Source organism: Pelophylax lessonae, assembly GCF_965119305.1.
Source record: "Pelophylax lessonae genome assembly, chromosome: 11".
Classification (NCBI taxonomy): domain Eukaryota; kingdom Metazoa; phylum Chordata; class Amphibia; order Anura; family Ranidae; genus Pelophylax; species Pelophylax lessonae.
Genome location: NC_138778.1, coordinates 67,827,964 through 67,851,325, shown reverse-complemented (window position 1 = coordinate 67,851,325; position 23,362 = coordinate 67,827,964). Strand labels below are relative to the sequence as shown.

The 23,362-nt window shown below is 44.9% G+C and overlaps 1 protein-coding gene across 3 annotated transcripts in view; it reads right to left on the bottom strand.

The window, feature by feature from the left end:
- Positions 1-23,362, bottom strand: part of PRPSAP1 (phosphoribosyl pyrophosphate synthetase associated protein 1) — a 68,062-nt gene that overhangs the window by 9,213 nt on the left and 35,487 nt on the right. For all 3 annotated transcript variants that reach the window (XM_082272956.1, XM_082272955.1, XM_082272957.1), the window contains 3 exons: positions 22,566-22,711; positions 1,179-1,249; positions 659-805 (listed from right to left, as the gene is read on the bottom strand). In XM_082272956.1, coding sequence (XP_082129082.1) covers positions 659-805; positions 1,179-1,249; positions 22,566-22,711 — 364 coding nt within the window. The remainder of the gene's footprint in view (positions 1-658; positions 806-1,178; positions 1,250-22,565; positions 22,712-23,362) is intronic.

Sequence of the window (23,362 nt, the reverse complement as noted above, 5' to 3'; positions counted from 1 at the left end):
AAAAAGGTCAGGAAAGACCTACTATAAATGCTGAACTTTGTCGTTAAAAGGCACTTTAAATGATGGCAAGCATGTACTGACTCCTATTTAACATGACTTTAAATTAGATTGCTTAATTCTGAACACAGCTACATCCCCAGTTATGAGGGTGTGCACACTTCTGCAACCACATTTTATTTTTAACCCCCCCTTAAAAAGATTTCAGTTTGTTTTTCAATCGAGTTGTACATTTTAAAAGGTCACAAAAAAGGTGGAAAAAAAGTTCTGAAATGATTTGTCATTTTTTTTACATCACAGAAATCTGACATTTTAACAAGGGTTTGTAGACTTTTTATATCCACTGTACATTATACAATTTTCCTTAAGAATTACTAAAACCATATAATGAGGTCATACCTAAACATTTTCAATTTGTATACAATCAGGCAGGCCCTTGTAGTACTTAGTTGAAGGTGAATCTAACGAAAATTGTATAATGTATGGCCAGCCTAACTTCTGTCCCCACCCCGAGCTCAACTTACCCGAGTTGTGGCATGCTGTGGTCCACCTGTGTTGATACTTTAAGGGCTTTAAAGGGTTAAAAGGATGAATGGAAACTTTTAGCCTTTTTTACATGTAGAAATTGTGCACAAGCTGACACAGGCTAATTTTAACTCACCTCAAAAATGGAAGAATCCTCAATGAGATTAGGAGCATCTGCAGACAGAATACCATGTGTGGCCATTACATAAATCTTGTAAGCTCCACGCTCCTTAAGAATTTCTGCTGCAGCCACAAAGCTTTCTACCTCATCAATGATATCATCCTGTTAGATAAGAAAAATAGATTAAAAACGTACATACAGCCACAGTTTTTTCTTTTTCGTTTTTGACACAGTGGGAAAAGGGTTAGGACTCCTCTTTCCCTTGCTTGGGAGATTCACCAGCTTTCTTTGTTCTAAGAACAATTGTTACTGGGACTGAAAGCAATGAAAAATACAATCAATCATTTTCAATAGCCTTCAGAATAATATTGCGAAAAACAAAAAAAAGTCTTCCAAATCAAGACCTGTTCTAGTAAAGACTGTCTAGGGATATTCTCACTTCCCACAGTTTCTATAGGACAGGAAATTACATTTTCCCCTGTAAGGATGAAAAAAAAAAAAAAAAAAAAAGAAGAAATGAGGTCAAATTTCTTACCACTATGATAGCAATACGACCCCCAACGTCTCCTACCACGCTAATGGGGGGCTTTTCCTTGGCAATCATCACTTGAGGGGAAAAAATAGAAAGATAAAGTGTTAGTCTCTTAACAATTTAGGCCATTGAACGTGCACAAATTTATTTGCAAAATTAAATGAAAGCCAAAGCTATGTCAGCCAACAAATCTGTCACAGAAACATCTTCCACACAAGCATGCTGGAGAAAATTCACATTACATGCTCCGTGGTGTCTACATAACATATGACTCCTGCACTGTCCAATTGAATCTAGAATTTTATTTCTTTGTATTATGCATGCTCAGTGTGACACAAAGATATTCAAATATTCCTTAATATTTTACACATAACCGTTTTCATTTACATTTATTTTCTAAATAGGACTGGTTATGATTTACTTCAAAGTAATCTGATAAAAAAAAAAAAAAAAATCAGAAACTAAAAAGGTTTACAAAAAAGCAACACTTTTCGGAAATATTTTTTTTTTTTTGCAGAAAAACTTCATAACAGTGAACCTAAAAATTCTAAGCTTGAGCTGGAAAATCTAGGACTGCTCTTTAAAAATGTTTGTGAACCTAAAACTCCAGCCCAACATTAACTGCTAAAAACATTCTCCCCCCCCCCCCCCCCCCATCCTGTCTCATTTGTATAAAAAGTGACTACCTATTTTTAGTAAACTCCGGCCTCGTGATCCACAGTGCTGACTCCCCTGTGCCAGTAAGCTGTGGCTGGAGGGTAGGAGGAGGATAAGGACACAGTTGACAATAGCTGGGCCATGAGAGCCTATCCGTGATGTCACAGCTTCTGAAATACACAGCCATTTTTTAGAGCTCCCCCTTCTCCCCTGCAGCTGCCGCTGACAAAAAGAATCATGGGACCTGACTGAAAACAAGTATACACATTTTTTACACAGGTTTAAGAGGATAAGTAGCCGGAGGGGTAGGGAACATTTTTAGGCATAGTGTTAGGATGGAAATCTACTTTAATAAATGGATCTCTAAAAGATTGGCTCCTAAAATATGACCAGATCTTCTACTAAACCATTGGTCTTATTTCATTGTTTTCCAACTTCACAAAAGCAGGAACATAAGGATACTTCTGCACAAATGGACCATGCTGCAAATTTATCTTTGGTCCTAAAAATATAAACTGGATTTTTGTACCTACCATAAAATTATTTTCTTGGAGTTCATTAGGGGACACATGGTTAAGTCTGGTAAAAGAGTTATACTGCTATATACAAAATATTGAACACTAGCAAATAAAACTGCTGGTCAGGCAGATATAACCCCCTCTGACTCATCTGGCAGAGCCAACTAGGAATCGGATGAGGTTGAGTACCAAATCTGCCTGAACCAGCACAGCATCATGAGAATCACTGAAAGATTGTTTTGTGAACCTTGCTTTGTGCACTGGCGTGCATTCATGTTTAAAGAGGAAGGGCTAACCACAAAAGGTTCCCACAAAGTTGGGAGCATGAAATTGTCTTGGTATGCTGACGCCTTAAGAGTTCCCTTCACTTTAGGGGGCCAAGCCTACCCCCTTAAAACAACCTCACACCATAATCCCCCCCCTCCAGCAAATGCACAAAGCAAGGTCCATAAAAGACATGAACAAATTTGGGGCGGAGGAATGTGACTGGCCTGCATAAGCGAGTCCTGACAACCCAATAGAACACTTTTGGGATGAATAAGAACGAAGACAGCAAGCCAGGGCTTCTCTCCAACATCAGTGCCTGACCTAAAAAAAAAAAATGTGCTTCTGGAAGAATGGTCAAACATTCCCATAGAGCCACTCTTAAACCTTGTGAACAGCCTTCCCAGAATGAAGCTGTTAAAGCTGCAAAGGGTGGGCCAACTCAATATTGAACACTACGGACTAAGCCTGGAATGCCATTAAAGTTCATGTGCATGTAAAGGTTGGATGTCCCAATACTTCTAATATAGTGTAGATCAGGTTGAACTGATCCCAAAGCTTTCAAGGAATCCACTGCTATGGCTAAAGGGTCCCTGGACCTGAAGACAAACCTGCTCAGTTATTGAAACTGGAAGCCAGATGGTCTACATCTGGCATTTTCACCGAGCAACAGTGTTCTTGAAACATCTCCAGACGAAGAAACCACCCTCCAAAGTCCAGATTTAGATGGAGGAAGCCCACCCAATACTTCACAACTGCAATATGCACTGCAAACCTAGCAAGAATGTGAAGCACTGTATGAGCCAGAATCCGACCGGCCTCTCTAAAGGTACAAGATATCTGGTTCCTACATGTTGGCTGATGTATACCCACCACAGTAGTTCTGAACAATATCGCGATGTGCACGTGAGCGATAGTCACATCGCCGGAACATGCGATGGTGTATTGAGAAAACGGTTGTTGTATGGCTTGTTGCTGGGGTGACATGCACGTTCCGCGTGCCTGCACACGGCGCTCACAGCCAACATTCACTACTAAAAATGTGCGAAGAGGATCCGCCGCAAAAAAATGATTTCGTACCAAAAAGAAAGTCGAAAAACTATTTAGCACTATTTTGGGTACAAAAAGGAGGATGTTGACCAAAAAGAGGTACTTTGCATGGAGTGTCAAAGTTGTGTCCACAAGGAAACCCCACCAATTTGTCTGATCACTTAAAACGGCACCACAAAGCTCTTTACGACTAATACAAAGTCGAATATTAGGTCAAATCTGGATGTTGTCAACCAAAACAAATATTTGTGATGCCTTTGCCAGTGTGACACCTTGCCAGAAAGGCTCTCCACGACAGAAAGAAATAACAGACGCAATAACGTTTCATATTGCTTAAAGATATGTTGCCATTAAATAACGTCGCCAAAGAGGGATTTAAGAAAATGATCCGAACGCTTGACAGGCGTTATGTTATACCATCCCGCACATATTTTTCCCAAGTTGTGATAAAAATGCAAATCTAAGATTGAAGCAGAACTGTCGCACGTGGAATACTATGCAACTACAACAGAGTTGTGGTCCAGCAGGACAACCGAGCCCTACACGAGTCTGACAGTCCATTTCATTACAGAGGACTTCGAGCTAAAAAGTCACTGTTTGCAGACGGCATTTTTCCCGGAAAGTCATACAGCCGAGAATCTCGCAGAGGCCCTGAGAGAAGCGGTGTCCGCTTGGGGCTTAGATGAGACAAGTCAAGTCTGTTTAACAACCGATAATGCAGCGAACATGCTGAAAGCTGCCATCTGAACAAGTGGACCAGGCTACAGTGCTTTGGCCACAGACTGCATCTTGCAGTTGGTCAGAAATGACCGTGATCTAAATAAATATATTTTTTTGCTGTTTTACTTAATAACCTGTCCTGAACCTGACAAAACTTGTAAAAATTAATTTGTTGCATGTGTGTACGTAGAGCTTTAAAACGTAAGAAAAAAATACACTAAACATTTAATTTTAAACAACTTATTGAATCAGTGGCAAAAAATAGTTTGAGCACATTTGAGAAGCTCTTTTCCAAAACACGATAACTCCATTTCAATATTTTTCAGGGAAAATTACATTTTTTACCTAGACCCACACATTGTGAATATTCAATTTATCCTGTTAAAACATTTTAAACAAGGAAATTATTATTGGCGTTTTGGAAAAGAGCTCTTCATTTATTGTTTAAAATAAAACAGTGTGCTTCAATAAAAGTTCACAATGTTTTGTTTTCTCCGCTTAGAAAATGCAGTGAAAAAGGATGGCCGCATTGATCGTGCTGTAGGAGTCTGCAAGAAGCTGGTGAGCCACTTCTCACAGCTGGAAGGCCAGCGATGCCCTGGCAAAAGTCCAGAAGGAACTTCATCTACCATCATATTGTCTTATCTCAGAATGCCAAACAAGATGGGGTTCCAGACAGATGATGATCAGCAGGATATTAGAGCAGCAGCAGGCTTTAAGTGTCCTGTCTGCAGACAAGAAGCTGCGGCATATAATTCCTACCTGGAAAGATATAGATGTCCTGGAATCTGTAAGCAAGTCACTGGGCCCAATGCTTGAATTCACTGATGCACTTTCAGGGGATGAATATATGTCTCCTTTGTAAAGCCAGTTCTTCAGCTCTTCAACACTTCACTACTGGAAATGCGAGAGGAAGACAGACCTGACCAAAAACAAAGAAGAAGATGCTGGACTACCTCAACGAGAAATACGAAGATGATGATACTCAGAATCTGCTAGATAGGGCATCTTTTTTGGACCCCCGGTTCAAGATGGACTTCATCAGTGCAGACAAGAAGACCCAAGTTAAGGCCAGAGTGGCATCACAGATGGAATGCCAGGAGAAATCAAGCTGCAGCACTGACGTGGAGCCCAACGTTACCAGTGAACCCCAGGCAAAGAAAGCAAAGAAGTCATTGGGAAGCTTCTTTAAACAGATTGAAACTGCAGCAAAAGGGTGATTCCTCTCACCCCCTAAAGGATGCTTTGGAAGCAGAGTTAAACACCTACCTGCTAACACCTCCAATAGACAAAGGAGAATCCACTTAAATGGTGGAAAGTACACAAAATAAGCTTCTCTCGTCTCGCCAGACTTGCCCGTAGATACCTGTGTATTCCTGCGACAAGCTCGCCGTCAGAGAGACTTTTCAGTACTAGTGGCAACATCGTCACTTGCCAACGAACCTGTCTCAAGCCTGCAAAGGTTGATAGACTTGTGTTCTTAGCTAAAAACCTTGAGTAAGCAAAGCATACAGCATACACAAGCAACCATGCATGATCATGCTAAAGAATACTCAGTTTAGAAGTTTTATTTCATTTTGTTTAGCCATGATTATGACCACCAACACTGTTTTACTTTGGCACTTTTGCTAAGAAAAGTTGACTTAAAAACAAAAGATTGTGAACCAAAATGCTTACAAGTTGTTTTATAAAAAATATTAAGTTATATTGTTGTAATGTAAACCAATCAGGGGGATTGGTATAAAGCTGCTGATTTAAAAATGTGTTCTGCTTTTGTGTTTACAAGAAATGTTCTAATTTTGGAATAAAATATTAGTGACATTTTTGTCACTTGTAATGAAGCTTGCTTATTAGTGAAATTATTAATATCATGGAATGGTAATTGTTGACTTTAGCCTGGATTGATGGCTCTCAATATCGCAATATATATATCGTTGGGAAAAAGAAATATTGCAATGTCATTTTTTTCAATATCATGCAGCCCTACACCACAGTGGCAGTTTGACTGGATCTGGGACAGATGACCCTGCAGTCGAGGTCAACAATGAAGGGATAACTGAAAAGCTCAGTTCAAGACTGCGGATTGAGGCCAAAATCTTCCTTCGGGAACCAAGTTTCCTGCACCCAGAGTGCCAGGCTGGTTGTCCATCGTGTGAGGGATAACTTGGTCCAAAATGTCAGGAGCATATGATTTGCTGGTGACTGTCTTCTTGTTCTGCTGCCAGACTCATCCACTACCAACCATTCATTGTCTAGTACCCCTCTCTGCCAATCACTCCACTGCCTTCTGCTCAGCCAACAAAAAAAAAATTCAAAGTACTAACAACTTACAAAGCCATCCACAATTCTGCCCCCAACTATATCACTAACCTGTCCTCAAAATATCAGACCGCACTTTTTGGTGCTACCAAGACCTTCTGTTCTCTAGCTCCCTTGTCACCTCCCTCCATGCTCGCTTCCAGGATTTCTCCCATCCTTTGGAACTCCCTACCCCAATCTGAATTTGAAATCTGAATCACAATACAATCAATTGTATTGTAACTGTCTGCCTTCATTTTGTAAAGCACTGCTCAAACTGTTGGCACTATATAAATCCTGTATAATATTTATGAGTTTCTAGTAAGGATATTTGTAAGCTCAGTCAGGGGTAGAAACTGTTAGAAGAAAACAGCAATTACTGTAATAGAATAGGTCTCTACTACTCGTATCAATTTGGTTACAGCAGTTCAGTGTTTAAAAGACTGAATATTTACAACACTAGGGCGTGAGTTAGATTAGAGCACACAGAATTTATTGCAGCACTCCAAGACATTTTTAATGCATTCCTAGCAGACACACAGCAAAAAGCACAACACTTTCCATACTTGGAAGCTCAATGCCTGGATACAGGGGCTGACGTTTGCCTGATATCAAAAGCACAGGAAGCATGTAAGCAGCAGCTTTATACAGACAGTTTAACCCCTCCCTCCAGGTTAATCTAGTTATTAACATCCTTCAATATATACAGATTACAGCATGAAGCATTGTACAGCTACATTATAAAGTGCTTTTCAAATTGGCTAAGCAACAGAACATTTGTCACTTTGACACAACCTAAATTAATTCATCAAAGCACTCTACAAAATAGATTCTGCCCTTTGTGAGTTGACCCACCCACATTCCATCATTCAAAAACGAATATTTCCTTTACTCATTGACAGACTCAAAGAATTCATTCTTATAATTTCACAGTACATTTATCATGCAACTGCCTTCTCTCGTCTTATCACCCTTTGTATTTGCACAGAGATATATATATAAAAAATCACACACATTGCTACTAGAAAAAAAAAAAAAAAAAAAAGGATTTTTGTACTCCCTGTAAAATCTTAATTGACAGACACCGCTCCATATTCTTCACCATAGGGTTATGCCACCCTCTACAAGAGTAGGACTAGGCAGACAACACAAAAGCTTGGCTACGCCCTTTGGGCCATCCTCAGCTGGCATAACCCCCCTCTCTGCCTAGAGATACCGCTTGTTACAAAACTGAGTAACAGAAGCATAAAAACTCCTTCTCTTCCATTCATTCACAGACACAGCTCACCATAGGGACGTCTCAAAGCAGTGCTGAACATAAGGGATGGAAATAAACCCAAGGCTAAACACAAGCCAATCCAGGTAATAGAAGCTCAACTAGAGCAGGAGCCCACCCTGAGATACACCCTAAAGAGTTAACAGACCCCCTCCAAAAACTTTGCAGCCAAAGGAGGCAACCGCAAATGCCAAAATATCAATGTTGTAAAATTTCTAAAAATACGTACTAACAACCAAGTGGCTGCCATGCACACCAGTGCCACCGACGCCTGACGACAGAAGGCCCAAGAAGCACTAAGTGCCCTAGTAGAATGTGCCATCACCCGGAAATGGGGGAACCATTAGGCTGGGACACTGTCTTTCTGATCAATCTGGAAAAGGTAGCAGAGGAAGCAGGAACCCCTTTTGCAGTTCATTCGTAATCACAAGAGTGATTCTGACCCCCGAAGGGACTCTGTGGCTGCCAAATAGCTCAAACATTATCCAGAGTATAAAAGGCAAATACCCTGGGATGAGCCAGCCTGGGATACAAGGACGGCAGCAAAAAAGTCCTCATTCAAATGGAAATTTGGAACGACGGCTGTGGTCACAGGACCATCTTATCCCAGTGAACCACCAGATAGAGAGAACAACAACAAGACAAAGCCGTCAACTCCGACACCCTGCGAGCAGAGGTGATAGCCACCAAAAATTTCACCTTTTGTGACAGAGTAAGGAAAGGGATCTCCCATATGTAAGGAAAGGGATCTCCCATATGTTTTCAAAGGGAGATGAGAGATTTTGAAAAACTGACAGAACCGGGTTCAAATCCCATGATGACAAGGGAGAACATACAGGCGGAGTAAAAAGATGAACCCCCCTGAAAGTATGTACGCCCCAATGAGTGGCAAGCCAAAGGTCTGAAAAAAAAAAACTGCCAAGGCAGACACTTGGCCTTTCACAGTGCTCAAGGCCAGTTCCTGATTCAGCCCCATTGAAGGCCAGAATCTGAGCCGCCGAAAAGGAACAAGGATGGACACTGCAAACCACACACCAGGAAATGTAAGTCTTCCACATCCGATGCTTTCGAGATTTAGATTTCCTTGCCTTCAACATGGTTGGAATTGCCGAGCCAAAGAAGCCCCTGTCCTTTAGCACCTGGCTTTCAACAGCCAGGCTGTCAAAGCCAGCGACTGTAAAACAGGATGGAAGAAAAGGCCTGGAGGCAACATATCATCCCTGACAGGAAGCCTCCAGGGGATGCTGGCAACCAGTCGCACAAGGTCAGTGTACCAAGATGGGCAAGGCCAGTCCAGAGCCATCAGAATCCCTTCATCCTCGATCCTGCTAGAAGTCACAGAAGAAGCTGGAGCGAAGGCATAAATCCATGGAGCCACCAGAGCATCCGTAGTGTCTGCCAGGAGGAGCTCACGACCCAGCCATGAACCTTGGCACCTTTCTGTGGAGCCGGGACGCCAACAGAAACATCTCAGGGGGTGCCCCACCGCAGACATACAGTTGTGCTCATAAGTTTACACACCCTGGCAGAATTTATGATTCCTGGCCATTTTTTCCAAGAATATGAATGAGAACACAAACTTTTCTTCACTCATGGTTAGTGTTTGGCTGAAGCTATTCATTACAAATTAACTGTGTTTACTCTTTTTAAATTATAACAGAAACTACCCAAATGACCCTGATCAAAAGTTTACATACCCTGGCGATTTTGGCTTGATAACATGCACACAAGTTGACACAAAGGGGTTTGAATGGCTATTAAAGGTAACCATCCTCACCTGTGATCTGTTTGCTTGTAATTAGTGTGTGTATATATAAGGTCAGTGAATTTCTGGACTCCTGACAGACCCTTGCATTTTTCATCTAGTTCTGCACTGACGTTTCTGGATTCTGAGTCATGGGGAAAGCAAAAGAATTGTCAAAGGATCTGCGGGAAAAGGTAGTTGAACTGTATAAAACCGGAAAGCGATATAAAAATATATCCAAGGAATGGAGAATGTCAATCAGCAGTGTTCAAACTAATCAAGAAGTGGAAAATGAGGGGTTCAGTTGAAACCAAACCAAGGTCAGGTAGGTCAACTAAAATTTCAGCCACAACTGCCAGGAAAATTGTTTGTGATGCAAAGAAAAACCCACAAATAACTTCAGGTTATAGAAACCGGACTCTCCGAAAACACCTGGTGTGGCTGTTTCAAGATGCACAATAAGGAGGCACTTGAAGAAAGATGGGCTGCATGGTCAAGTCGCCAGAAGAAAGCCATTACTACGCAAATGCCACAAAGTATCCTGCTTACAATGCGCCAAACAGCAAGCCTCAAACCAGTCATTTGGAGTGAGGAGACCAAAATTGAGCTTTTGGTCACAACCATAATTGCTACATTTGGAGAGGAGTCAACAAGACCTATGATGAAAAGGTACACCATTCCTACTGTAAAAATACGGAGGTGGATCGCTGATGTTTTGGGGATGTGTGAGCTTCAAAAAAGGCACAGGAAATTTGGCCAGAATTGATGGCAAGATGAATGCAGAATGTTATCAGAAAATACTGGAGGTAAATTTGCATTCATCAGCCCGGAAGCCACGCATGGGACATATTTTGACATTCCAACATGACAATGATTCTAAACACAAGGCCAAGTCGACCTGTCATTGGCTACAGCAAAATAAAGTGAAGGTTCTGGAGTGGCCATCTCAGTCACCTGATCTCAATATCATCATTGAGCCACTCTGGGGAGATCTCAAACGTGCAGTTCATGAAGACAGGCCAATAATTTACAGGAACTGGAGACTTTTTGTCAGGAAGAATGGGCAGCTATACCATCTAAGAAGATAAAGAGCCTCATCCACAAATATCACAAAAGACATCAAGCTGTCATTGATGTTAAAGGGGGCAATACACTATTAGGAACTGGGGTATGTAAACTTTTGATCAGGGTCATTTTGGTAGTTTGTTTTCATTAGAATTTAAAAAAAATATAAACAGTTGATTGATAGCAAATGGCTTCAGCCAAACACTAACCATGAGTGAAAAGTGAAAAGTGTGTGTGTTAAGTCCTATTCTCTGAAAAACAGCCAAGAAATCAAATTCTGCCAGGGTATGTAAACCTATGAGCACAACTGTATCTGATTAAACATGTCTGGATGAAAGGGACCATTCCCCCGGACGACTGAGGCAATTCGCCTGCCAAATTTCCACGCCGGAAAAGTGCACGGCTGAGAGGGCAAGACCGATCTGCCCATCGAAGAATGCCGGACACCTCCAGAGCTGCTAACACACTCCTTGTGCCACCCTGGTGATTAACAAAGACATGGCTGTGGCGTTGTCTGACTGAATCCGCACTGGGAGCCCCTTCGCTCAATGATCCAGGCAAAGTATGATCGCTCAAAAATCCAAGACATTGACGGGCAATCTGAACTCTTCCAGTGTCCAACAGCCCTATGTTGAGTTCAGCCCTAGGACCCCTTTCCCACCTGGTCAGGCTAGCATCTGTTGTGACCACTGTCCAGTACAAGGGGAGAAAGGACTTGCCCTGTAGCAAGGTTGGGGAGCGCAGCCACCAGACCAGAGAACTTTGTCATCACACTCAAGACAAACATTGTCCAGCGACTTGGGACACTTGTCCTATTTGACCAGAATATCCTTTTGGAGGAGTATCGTGTAGAACTGTGCAGACAGAACCGCCTCGAAGGTGGACACCATCAGGCCCCAACACTCACATACACGCCCAAAGGGACGCCACTTGTGGGCTAACAGTTGAATAGCAGAATTCAACTTCCCAAAGGAAGGAACACACTGATTAGTGCGGAATCCAGAGTCAGCCTAAAATAATCCAACCTCTTCGTCAAGACCAGGGCAGACTTCTGAAATTCAGAAGCCACCCGATCGCCCGCAAAGTCAGGAAAGTAATTTCCACATCGACCATCAGAGCCGATGGGTAGTCCAGGTATCGCAGAAACGCGATCCCCTGCTGAAGCAGCAACACAGACTGGGGCCAACACTTTCGTGAGGAACTGAGGAGCGGAGGCTAGACTAAAGGGCAACACCACAAACTGATAGTGCTCCTTCTCAGAGCGAAGCAGAGGAAACCCTAATGCCGAGTGCAAATAGGAATGGGCAGGTAGGCATCATTGACGTCTAAAGAATTTTAATTCTTTTATATTTATCTTAGGTACTTGTATAGCGCCGTCACTTTACGCAGTGCTTTACAAATACATTGCACATTCACATCAGTCCCTACCCTCAAGGAGCTTACAATCTAAAGTCCCTAACTCACATTCATACATACACTTACTAGGGCCAATTTAGACAGGAGCCAATTAATCTACCAGCATGTTTTTGGAGTGTGGGAGGAAACCGGAATACCCTGAGAAAGCCCACGCAGGCACAGGGCACATGCAAACTCCAAGCAGGTAGTGTCGTGCTGGGATTCTAACCAGCAACCCTTTTTTTTTTCTTTGCTGCTAGGCGAAAGTGCTAACCACTACACCACTGTGCCGCCCCAAAGAAGCCAGGAAACTCCCTTAATGCAGGGACACCACCACCGTCCAAAAGGACGTCATGAATTATTGCACCCGCACAAAACGGTTCAGAGCCTTGAGATCCAGAATAAGAGGAACTTATCTGGGAACCATGAAAGAGCATGAATAAAAACCCCCGAAAACATTCCTACACTGGAACCAAAACGATCATGCCCTGGGACAACAAGTCCTGCGCTGCCCACAATGGAGCTTGCAGCCGAGTCGAGGGCAGGTGCACATTGGAAGGAAAGAACCTTTCCGGAGGACAAGAAACAGAATTCCATCTTTGAACCGGAAACAATCACCCACTGGTCACTGACCCAGGGAGGTCCACAACCCTGGAACAAGCGAAGACCCCCCCCCCCCACCCCAGACATGGATGGGGGCAAACCATTATGCCAAAGAGTCTTGCCAGCAGGTCTGGAGAAGCTTGCCCTCTGATTGCCAGACCAAGGCCACTAGAAACCTCTCAAGCAGGCCTTGAAGGGCTTGGAACCTTTTTCTGAAGACCCTAAGGGTCGAAAGCCAGGCGGCTAGCCAGGGAGCGAATGTTCTGGGGTACAACGGCGGGATTAGCTCCCACAACTGAGGCTGTCCCAGAGAAGGTCCAGCCAGTAAAGCCCCAAACCTGCGGCCTAAACTTTTGGCGTGCCCGATAGATACCAAGCCACCTACCCCCCAGGCCCACCAGCTGTCCCAAGTGGACCCAACAAGGCCATTCACCCAATAGAAGGCCAGCCTAGGGCGCCAAGAGGACAGCGCGCCTGCAAGCACCAAGGCCAGGGGCAACCACAGGGAAGGGAATAGAACCCTGGAAGGACCAACCACCCCAGGGAGTACTCAAGCCCCACACCAAAACCAGGAAAGTAGAGGAAGGGGTCCTTACTTACCGATCCAGAGAAGCGTGCGGTTAACACTCCCAAGACAGAAACCTCCTCGCCACTAAAGTGGGGGAGCTGTCGGCCAGAAGGAATGTTGTGACTTAGGCTGAGACCTGGTCCTTTGCCAGTGAGGGCATGTCGTGGCCGACCGAGCACGGAGCTTAGGTCTGCATGTGCTCGCTGGCTGGCTAGAAGATCTCCGCAGAAAAAAAAGCGGGATCCAAAAAGAGACAGCAAAAAAATTTACAAAAAAAAAAAAAAAGCCAAGACCTAGGGCCTAGCAGGGAGACTAGGTCCTACTCTGAACTAGGCAAACAAAAACTGAGTATCTCCAAGCAGAGGGGGTGGGGGTTTGCCAGCTGAGGACGGCCCACAGGGTGTAGTCAAGCTTTTCTGTGGTCTGCCTAGTCCTACTCCTGTAGAGGGCAGCATAACCCTATGATGAATATGGAGCTGTGTGTCCATGAACAGAAGAGAAAAAGGACATTTTGACTTGCCTGTAAATTTTATATCTTGGAGTACAGTACAGGACAAAGGCAAAGTATTCATAGACAATGAGTTTAATACTTGTACCCTTAGGTGTGACTGGACACTGGCTGGCGTCCGAGAAAACATCCACTGGGCACCTTCCCTATGACCTTACCCCACTCCTCTGGTTTGTAGCAGGAAATGCAGAATAACCAAGCAATGGGAGAATTGCATTGTGTAATGCACTGAACTCTAGGATATGAAATTACAGGCAAGTCAAAATTATTTTTATCATCTTAATAGTACAGTACACAAACTATTCAAAGACCCTGGGACATCCCCAAGCAATGAATGAGAAGGAAAATAGAACTGTGTCAATAAGGGTCAAGAGAGAACTTCAGAGTGTAGCTGCAAGAACCTTGAAGGTCAAAAGATACATCTGTAGAGTATTACATATCCACCTAGTAAAACTTTACCTCTGTCCATACCTTTTTAAAGATGGCAGCCTTACAAAGCAGGGATATAGAGACCTGGTGCCAGAAAGCCCAAGAAACTCCCACCGATATGGTAGAAAGAGCTTGTAAGAGGACAGGAGGAGGAGATTTGCTTTTGTCATGCTTATGCATTAAATGAGGGTAAACTTGGAGCAGGGTGCCCTTTGCAAGGCCCTGAAAAGGAGGACAAATAGGCAGTTTTCCTGATAGAATCTGTCCTACAAGGTAGACTGTAATGGTTCTGACTATGTCCAGGAAATGGAGACATTTCCTTTTGTTCTTTGTTTTGCAGCAGGCTACAAGGATGGTAAGACTTCACTGAGGTAGAAGCACGATACTACTTTAAAAAGAAAGGATGGCCTTGGCCGCAAGACTACCTTGTCATTGTGAAAAATGAGGAACAGCCTTCTACAAGAGAGCTGCCAACACAACAGGTCTGACAGAAAAGATAGAGACCAAAAAAAATTGGATTTTTGACTTACTGTAAAATCCATTTCTCTGATGTTCATTGACGGACACAGTTCCTGATTCTTCTTAACCAATGGGTTATACTGCCCCCTACAGGAGTAGGACACTAGGCAGGAAAAAGATAGACTATGGCTATGGGCAGTCCCAGGGGGTATACACCCACAAGGTTAGGCACTCCGTTTTGTTACAAGCAGTGTCAGAAGAAAGCCAACTCCACAGAGGGGTGGGTGCGGTGTCCGTCCATGATCAGAAAAAAGGATTTTATGGCTATTCAAAAATCCCATTCTCTTTCGTTCATGGACAGACACAGCGCCCGATTCTTAACCACTGGGACGTCCCAAAGCAGTGTTAAACATGAGGGGTGGAAAAACATCAGAAAAAAACTTCCCAAGGCTTACCATAGCCAACCAGGTAACGGAGCTCTACCATAAACAACTGGAGCTCACATGAAAACCAATACACCCTCAAAGACGACCAGGTCCGCTAAACTACAGCCAGCAAGACTTTGCAGCCAAAAGAAGCATCCGCAGATGCCAACACAACCCATTACAAAAAAAAACTTTGTAAAAGTGTGCACCGACGACTGGGTGGCCGCCTTGCAAAACCTGCATCACTGACGCTTGAAGGCGAAAAGCCTAGGAGACACTAAGCACCCTAGTAGAGTGTGCCTAAACAGGGAAAGAGGAACCTGACCCCCGACGCAATAGACTTGAACAACCTTCAGTTCCATCTGTAAATGGTCGCAGAAGAAACGAACACTTTCTGAGGTCTGTCCGTGAGCGCAAATAGAGAGTCTGACTTCCTAAAAAACTCTGTAGCTGCCAGGTACACCCTAACTGCCCGGACCACATCCAAGACATGCAACGGGCACATATGGTGGGCCAGAGCATCCTCCCTCCTATTGGCTGGACCTGTAAAGGTCGGGGACTCCGCAACCGGGATGAAGGTAACCCAATTTGACCTGGAAACCTGGCGAGTCCACTACAGGTGGGACCGTCCACCTTTAACACAGTAAATCCTCATAAGGATACCGCAAGCAAAAAACACCTAGCAACCACTGCGTTTTGGGCAACCCCACTGTTTTGTGGCAAGTCGTCAAGGTAAGCAGAAAAAGGAACACCCTTGCCACTTTGGAGGGCCTGTGGGTGCCAAAAGGAAACGGTGCCTCCGAAACAGCATCAGCGGCAACCTCCATTTTTTAAGTTTCACGCACTGACACAAACAAGGCAGGTGCCCTACACATTGGCAGCAAGACTGTCAAAAATGAAGCGTCACCCGGTCCAAGGGAGGTGCCAAGCTGACCATTAGGACCCAGTAGGCCTCAAGCCGCAGGCTAAATTTTTGTGGGGGCCCAGCCGCAATTGCACAGATCCTCAGCCCGGCAGAAGCCCAAAAGGAAGAGTGGAGATCCAACCATCCCAGGCAGGGGCGCACGTCCACCCCAAAACCCCCCAGGAGTAGTGGTGGGGACTGCTACTTACCATACCAGGAAGAGGGAGGGCACCGCTCCGGAGAGAACACTGCTCCATTGTAATGTGGGCACTGTCGGTCAGGTGAAAATGCTGCAACTCAGGCCAAAGCCAGCTTGTATACATCCTCTTGAGAAGTTTAACTCCCAGGCCAGCCCCTGTCTAGTGGGGCTATATCGCGGCCGACCTAGCGCAGAGCTTGATTGTAGTACTCACAGGAGCAAAACAAAAACAAAAAAAAAAAACTCCATTTAAAAATGAAAAAAATTGCCAGGACCAGATATTCCAGCAAGGAACTAGGACCTTGCTACCAACTAGGCAGAAAAAAACTGAGTGCCTATAGCTGAGATGTATACCCCCTGGGACTGCCCATAGGCGTAGTCAAGCATTTTCCTGCTCCAACTACTGTAGTGGCAGTATAACTCAATGGTTAAGAAGAATCAGGAGCTGTGTCCGTCAATGAATGAAAATGAAAGACCATTTTGCATTAGAGATCATCTAGGTTTTGACAAAGAAAAGGGAAGTCTTCTTATACTGAACAAACAAGGTCGAAACCTGCCCTTTCAGAGTGCCTAAGGGTAACTCCACTTTCGTGGGGGGAAAACATAGCAAATAAAAAATAAAGTAATCCAACATATACAACTGCAACACAAGACAAATTGTAATGTGATAAAAAAAGTACCTTTCCTTTTCAAATCTGCAGCACTATAATTTTCTGGAAAATGCAATCTAGCAGCCTGGAGGTGTTCTGTACACAATTGTTGTACAGAACGCTCCCCAGAAATGTAATTTCCAGCTTGTGTGATTGGCCCACTGACTTTCTCAGAAGTCTGTACTAAGGCTAGCCGTACGTTATACAATTTTCCTTTACATTTACCAAAACCATATAATAGGAGGTTAAACCTAAACAGTTTGTATGCAATCAGGCAGGCGCTTGCACTACTTGTTCCAAGGCAAGTCTAAGGCCAGGCATAGATGGAGTTACTTTTTAAGGTAAAGTTCTGGTCAAGACCGGGCTATAAAATAGGCCAGAATGCAAGGTGCAGAGTAGTCTCTGGAATTGAGGTGCCTATGTTGACAACCGACAAAAGATTTCCAGGTACAGTGGAAGTGGCCTTTCTTGCGCTTAACAAGGTAGGATTGACACTCAACCCCACTGCCTCCAAATATTGGCCAATAAAGCTAAAGGCTGAGAAGCAGGATGGAATAGGTGGCCCTGAGACAGCAGGTCTATCCCTGTTGGGAAAAGGTCAAGGGTTGTTTTCTAGAGGTCTGGATATGTGTATGTACCAGGCTCTTCTGGGCCAGTTTGATGCAATTATAATCACCATCTAGTTCCCTTGCTTTATCTTGTAGAGAAGACAAGGGACAATATGCACAATATAGCCAGAACTGAGACCAGGGGATTATAGGGACATGTGAGGCAAAGTCAATATGAGGTTGAATATGTCTGGGTGAAAAGGTCCAATTCCCCCCATCCAGGCGGTGGCAGCTAGTATAATTTGCTTTCCAGTGGTCTACTCCTGGGATGTGGACTGCAGAGAACACTGGACAGTGAGTTTCCATCCATGAGAGGATTTGACTTGTTTCCTTCAGGGCTCAGACTCCTAGTGCAGGCCACAGCAGTGGCACTGTGACAGCAAACAAAAAACCAAACCGTGCTTGCACTTAATGAAGACAAAGTCCAATGAAACAAAAATTCTTGTGTGCAGTGGCCTTATTCACCCACAGATAAAAAATAAAAAAAATTAAAATAAAAACCGTCCACAGTGCTCATTTTAAGAGTGGTTTTGTTTATTTCTTTGTGACAATAAAAAGTACCAATTTCAATATCATCAATATTTGCAAGCACTCGAGTGACTAACAGTACAGGCAAATATGTATTCGCTCGTAGTCCTTGCCGATAGTGCTAAATGAGAAGCATTCCGTTTGACTTCACCATTTTCCATTAGCAGCATAGATAACACTTCAAATAAAAAAAAAAATAGGATTGTGGTAGTTGGCAGCGAGACAACAGGGATTGGACCTGACATGGTCAGGGATTAAAATAAAAACAAACATTAAGGATATAGGAGAAGAAAAAAAAAAAAAACCACACATATTCCCCTTTCTGCCAGCCACCGCCCAATACTTTATTATGTAGAATCCTCACACAATAGCCAAGATATTAAAATTTGGAAGTTTTGTCCAAGCGGTCTCTGATACCATACGGTGAGTTGTCCCATTCGCTAGATATCAGCAACTCTGGTATGCCATTGTTCTATGCTATGCAGGTCTGCCTTTTCCTTGCAGAACAATTTTAATTGATGTTGATGGGGAGCTTGGTTTCTTAAAAGGTGACCATATTCCTTGTACCAGGAGAATGCATCAAAGTAAAAATAAGATTTTTGTAAGATCTTACCGTAAAATCTCTCTGATGTCTGTCGACAGAAGCAGCCTCATCTCCATGAGCTAAGTGGGTTTATGCTCCTATCAGGTGTAGTCTAGGCAGTAAAATTTGAATACACACGTCCAGGGGGCTGTTCCTCTAGGAAAACTCCCACTGCACTATTCAGCACATCAGTTTAGTTTAAAAGCAGTGAAGACAAAAGAACTAACCCCAAACAGAGGAGCGGGTGTTGCGTCTGTCGACGGACATCAGAAAAAGATTTTACGGTGAGATCTTACAAAAATCGAAAGCAGTGTAGGTATGAGGGGTAAGAAAAACGCAACCAGATAGTAACGTCAACTCCAACAGGCTAAATTTAGCCAACCGGGCAACATGGAGCTCAACCAAACAGGAGCTCATCCAGAAAAAAGACCCCGAAGAGAAGTACAAACCAACATTCTCTTATGAAACAGCAGCCTGCAAAACCTTGCGGCCAAAATAGGCATCTGAAGATGCCAACAAATCCACCTTGTAAAGTTTGGTAAAGGTGTGTACAGATGACCAAGTCGCTTCCTTACAAACTTGTACAACAGAGACCCAATGGCAAAAAGCCCAAGAGGCACTCAGTGCTCTAGTAGAATGTGCCTTCACAAGGAAAGGAGGAAGCTGACCCTTGATTGAATAAGCCTGAACCAACATCTGCCTGATCCATCTCGAAATGGTCGCAGCGGACGCAGCCAAACCTTTGCAAGGACCGTCTGGAAGGACAAAGAGTCCGACTTCCTGAAAAGACTCAGTAACCGTCAGATAAACTCTTATAGCCCGAACCACATCCAGAGAGTGCAAGGCAACTTCTTTGTGATGTTTAGGCTTGGGACATAAGGAAGGCAACATAATGTCTCAGGTGAAAATCTGACACCACCTTAGGAAGAAAAGACTGATTAGGACGAAGGACCACTTTATCCCTGTTGACCACCAACTAAGGCGAATGACAGGACAAGGCCGCCAACTCAGAGACTCTGCGGGCAGAAGTGATAGCCACTAGGAAGGCAACCTTCTGCGACAAAGAAAGCAGAGAAATCTTCCTAATATTTTCAAAAGGAGGCTTTTGAAGAACAGACAAAACCAGATTAAGATCCCACAGAGGCAACGGGATCTCCTCAGAGGGGCCATATAACGCACCGCCTGAATAAAGGTAGCCAACGGACGTTGGAAGTAAATAGCCAAGGCCGACACCGGGCCCTTGATAGTCCCAACGCCAACACTGCTCAACCCCTATCTGCAAAAAAGCCAGAACGCTAGCTATCGAAAAAGAGCGAGGGTGCAGCTGCAGCGATTGACACCATGAAATGTACGATTTCCACGTTCAATGATGGATCTTCCTAGAGGTCGATTTCCTGACCTTCAAAAGGGTAGGAATCATGGAATCAGAGAGACCTCTATCCCTCAACACCTTGCTTTCAACAGCCAAGTCGTTAAAGCCAGTGACCGTAAAGCAGGATGGAAGCTCGGTCCTTGAGATAAAAGATCTTCCCGCAGAGGAAGACGCCATGGAGGATCCACGACCATTTTTACTAGCTCTGTGTACCAAGACGGTCGAGGCCTGTCTGGTGCCACCAGAACAACCGGAATGCCTTTGATCGCCACCCTGCGAAGAAACCTCGGCAGGAGAACTAGCGGTGGGAAGGCATACATCAGGCAAAACTGACTCCAAGGAGCCACCAAAGCGTCCGTGGCATCTGCCAGAGGATCCCGAGACCTGGCCACAAACCTCTGAACTTTCCTGTTGAGGCGAGATGCAAAAAGATCCACCTCCGGTGTCCCCCACTGGCACACCGGAGATGAAACCCCTCCGCATGCAGGGACCACTTCCCCTGATGAAACACCTGATGACTCCGGTAATCTGCTTGCCAATTCTCCACACCCATGATGTGGACCGGGGAAAGAGCCAGAACACTGTTCCGCCCATAACAGAATCTCAGCCACCTCCTTGGCCGCCAGGGCACTCCTGGTGCCCCCTTGATGATGGATGTAAGCCAAGGCATTGTCCGTCTGGACCCAAACCAGAGAGCCGTGTAGCCAACTCATCCAGTGAAGCAGGCAAAGCTTGATCGCTTTCAGCTCAAGGATATTGATTGGCAAGTTGTCGGCCAAGTTCTCTGGGCACAGAGCTTCCCCCCAGCACTCCACCCCAGCCTGACAAGCTGGCGTCCGTGGTGACCACCGTCCAAAACAAGGCAGGAAGGACTTGCCTTGGCATGGTACAGGTGATTGGAGCCATCACGAGAGCGCGGACTTTGTGAGACGGCACAATAAAATTGTCTGGTCCAAAGATCAAGGATCTCTGTTCCATTTTGACAATCTTTCTGCAGCGGTCTCGTGTGAGACTGAGCAAACGGGACCGCTCCTTGCAACTTTTGAAGCTTGTCCAAGGGAAGGAAGACCCTCGCCAGAGCAGAGTCGAAGATCAGCCGCAGATAGGTGACCCGCACAGATTGAGCCAGGGCAGATTTGGCGACATTGATCATCCACCCGAATTCCTGAAGGGTCCGAATGGTGATGGAGACATTGTCCAGCAGATCCGAATGGGAAACTGCTCGCAACAGGAGATCGTCCAGACACCCCACAATGGAGACTCCTTGTCGACGCAACAAGGCCAGCACAGGGGCCACTGGTCATTCACAATATCGTGAAAGGTGTCTGGACAAGGGAAAACCCTGCCAGATTTCTGAGACTTGAGACTCAAAAGCCAACCGCGTCCCTGCTGGTATGGGTTTATCAGCCAAAGAATTGTATGGGGGAAAAAAATCTCATTGCCCACATCCAAGATGGCAGCGTCCACAGCGCACCATGTGGCTAGGGGCCGACACATGAAGGCCTCAGGAACCACAACAGGGACCAGCAAGCCCAAGGTACCAGGTCATCTCCCCATGGTATGACACAGACGCAGACAAGGTAGGCTCTCTTGGGAGGCAAGGGATCTCTTGGGAGGCACAAATCCCATTATCCCTAAGGGAGGGCCCACATCCCCACAAGGCCAGCAGGGGGGCACATTTACTCACCATACCATGGACCAGGTGGGGTCCGCTCCAGGCAGACTGCCTCCCACCCGGAGTGGGGGTGCTGCCAGCTGATGGGTACGCTGCGACTCAGGGCGTTCCAGGTCGATGCGTCCCAACGAGGCATCCACTCGCAGGCTCGTCCCCCCTGAACCAGGGGGGCACCGTCGTGGCTAGGCCTTGGTCGGAACTATAACCTGCTCACGCTCATAGGCCAGACATGGGGGAGACCATAAGGATCTAGATTATCCAGTACGAAGCCACAGCCGGCATCGTTGCTTGTAGATCGCCAGGAAATTCTTCCCTGAACACTAGCTAGCAAGTGAGTAAAGATAAATAAAAAAATATTCTGAAAAGAATAAAAAAATAAAAACAACAGACCGGAGTCCCAGCAGGAAACCTAGGTCCTACTCCTTTAGGCAGAAACAAACTAATGTACAGAATAGTCTATCAAGCAGGCAACAGAGTGCACATAATAGCTCCTACATGCCCTGCAACGCAGACCCTAAGGCTCCGTTTACATATGAGAATCGGATGAGTTTTGAACCGCATCCAATTCGCATAACATGAACTGGCAGCCTTCTTAATGCAACCGGTTTGCATATGTGCGGAGTGACTGCAGTGCAATTTTAAAAGGAGTCCTGTGCAGGTACAATTTCAGGTAAAAATTTGCACCTGAACCGGGAAACAGAATCGCACAGGACTCCTGCGCTAAAACCGCGGGCCGCACATATGTGAACCCAGTCTAACAGTTTGCTAAAAATCCAAGCTTTTTCCCTCACAGACATGGCAGGTGTGGTAGATCTCACAGCCATGGATCCAGACAGCATTAAAAGTAAGAGACTTGGCTTTATCATAGCTTGAGAAAACTGGGAGGACTTACAAGGGATCTCTAGTCCTAGATGGACAGTTGCATTCTTTACAGTGGGTGGAGAGTGACGTCCATCTGCCATATCAACTTCCGCTAACTGCGCCTCACCGTGTATCACAGCAAGCCCAAGACGCAACCGCTCTGCGTAAGACTGTGCCCTGCCATAGTAAACAAAGCAATCAGTGTGAGAGAAAGCATTTCATGCAATATTGCTTACATTTATTAAAGAAAAGCTTCAGTCCGTTTGTAAAAACGTAAAAGTCAGCAGCTACAAATACTGAAGCTGCTGACTTTTAATAAAAGGACACTTACCTGTCCAGGGATCCAGCACTGTCGTCACCCAGTCCAGCTCTTCTACGGTCTACATTTAATGTAAAAAGCGAGTTGGTATTCCTTGCGGCTTCACAGCCAGGTCCCCACTGCGCATGTGTGAGAACTGCGCTACCTGAATGGTCCCGCAGCCTCCAGGGACCTGTGACATAGGGAGAACTTCCTGTCTCCTCTCCCCTCCTCCCTGTAGGAGAAAGTGGGGGAATCATAGCCTCGCACCTGCTGTCAGAATTTAAAAGCAGTGCGGGCCTCCACCCACACAGTTGCCTCACTTATTCACAGAGTTCTGTGAATGAACTACATCCACCATCAGCAACTGTGGCAAACGGCTGTTCATTTTTAAATGAACTGAGGGCATTAGTGAGTGCTCTCATAGCCCATTGATTCTCCCTGCCATTCAGTAACTGCCTGCCCATATCCCCAATGTGCACTGAAAGTTTGCAGGATCCAGGCATTGCACTCATGATCTGTTGATAGCG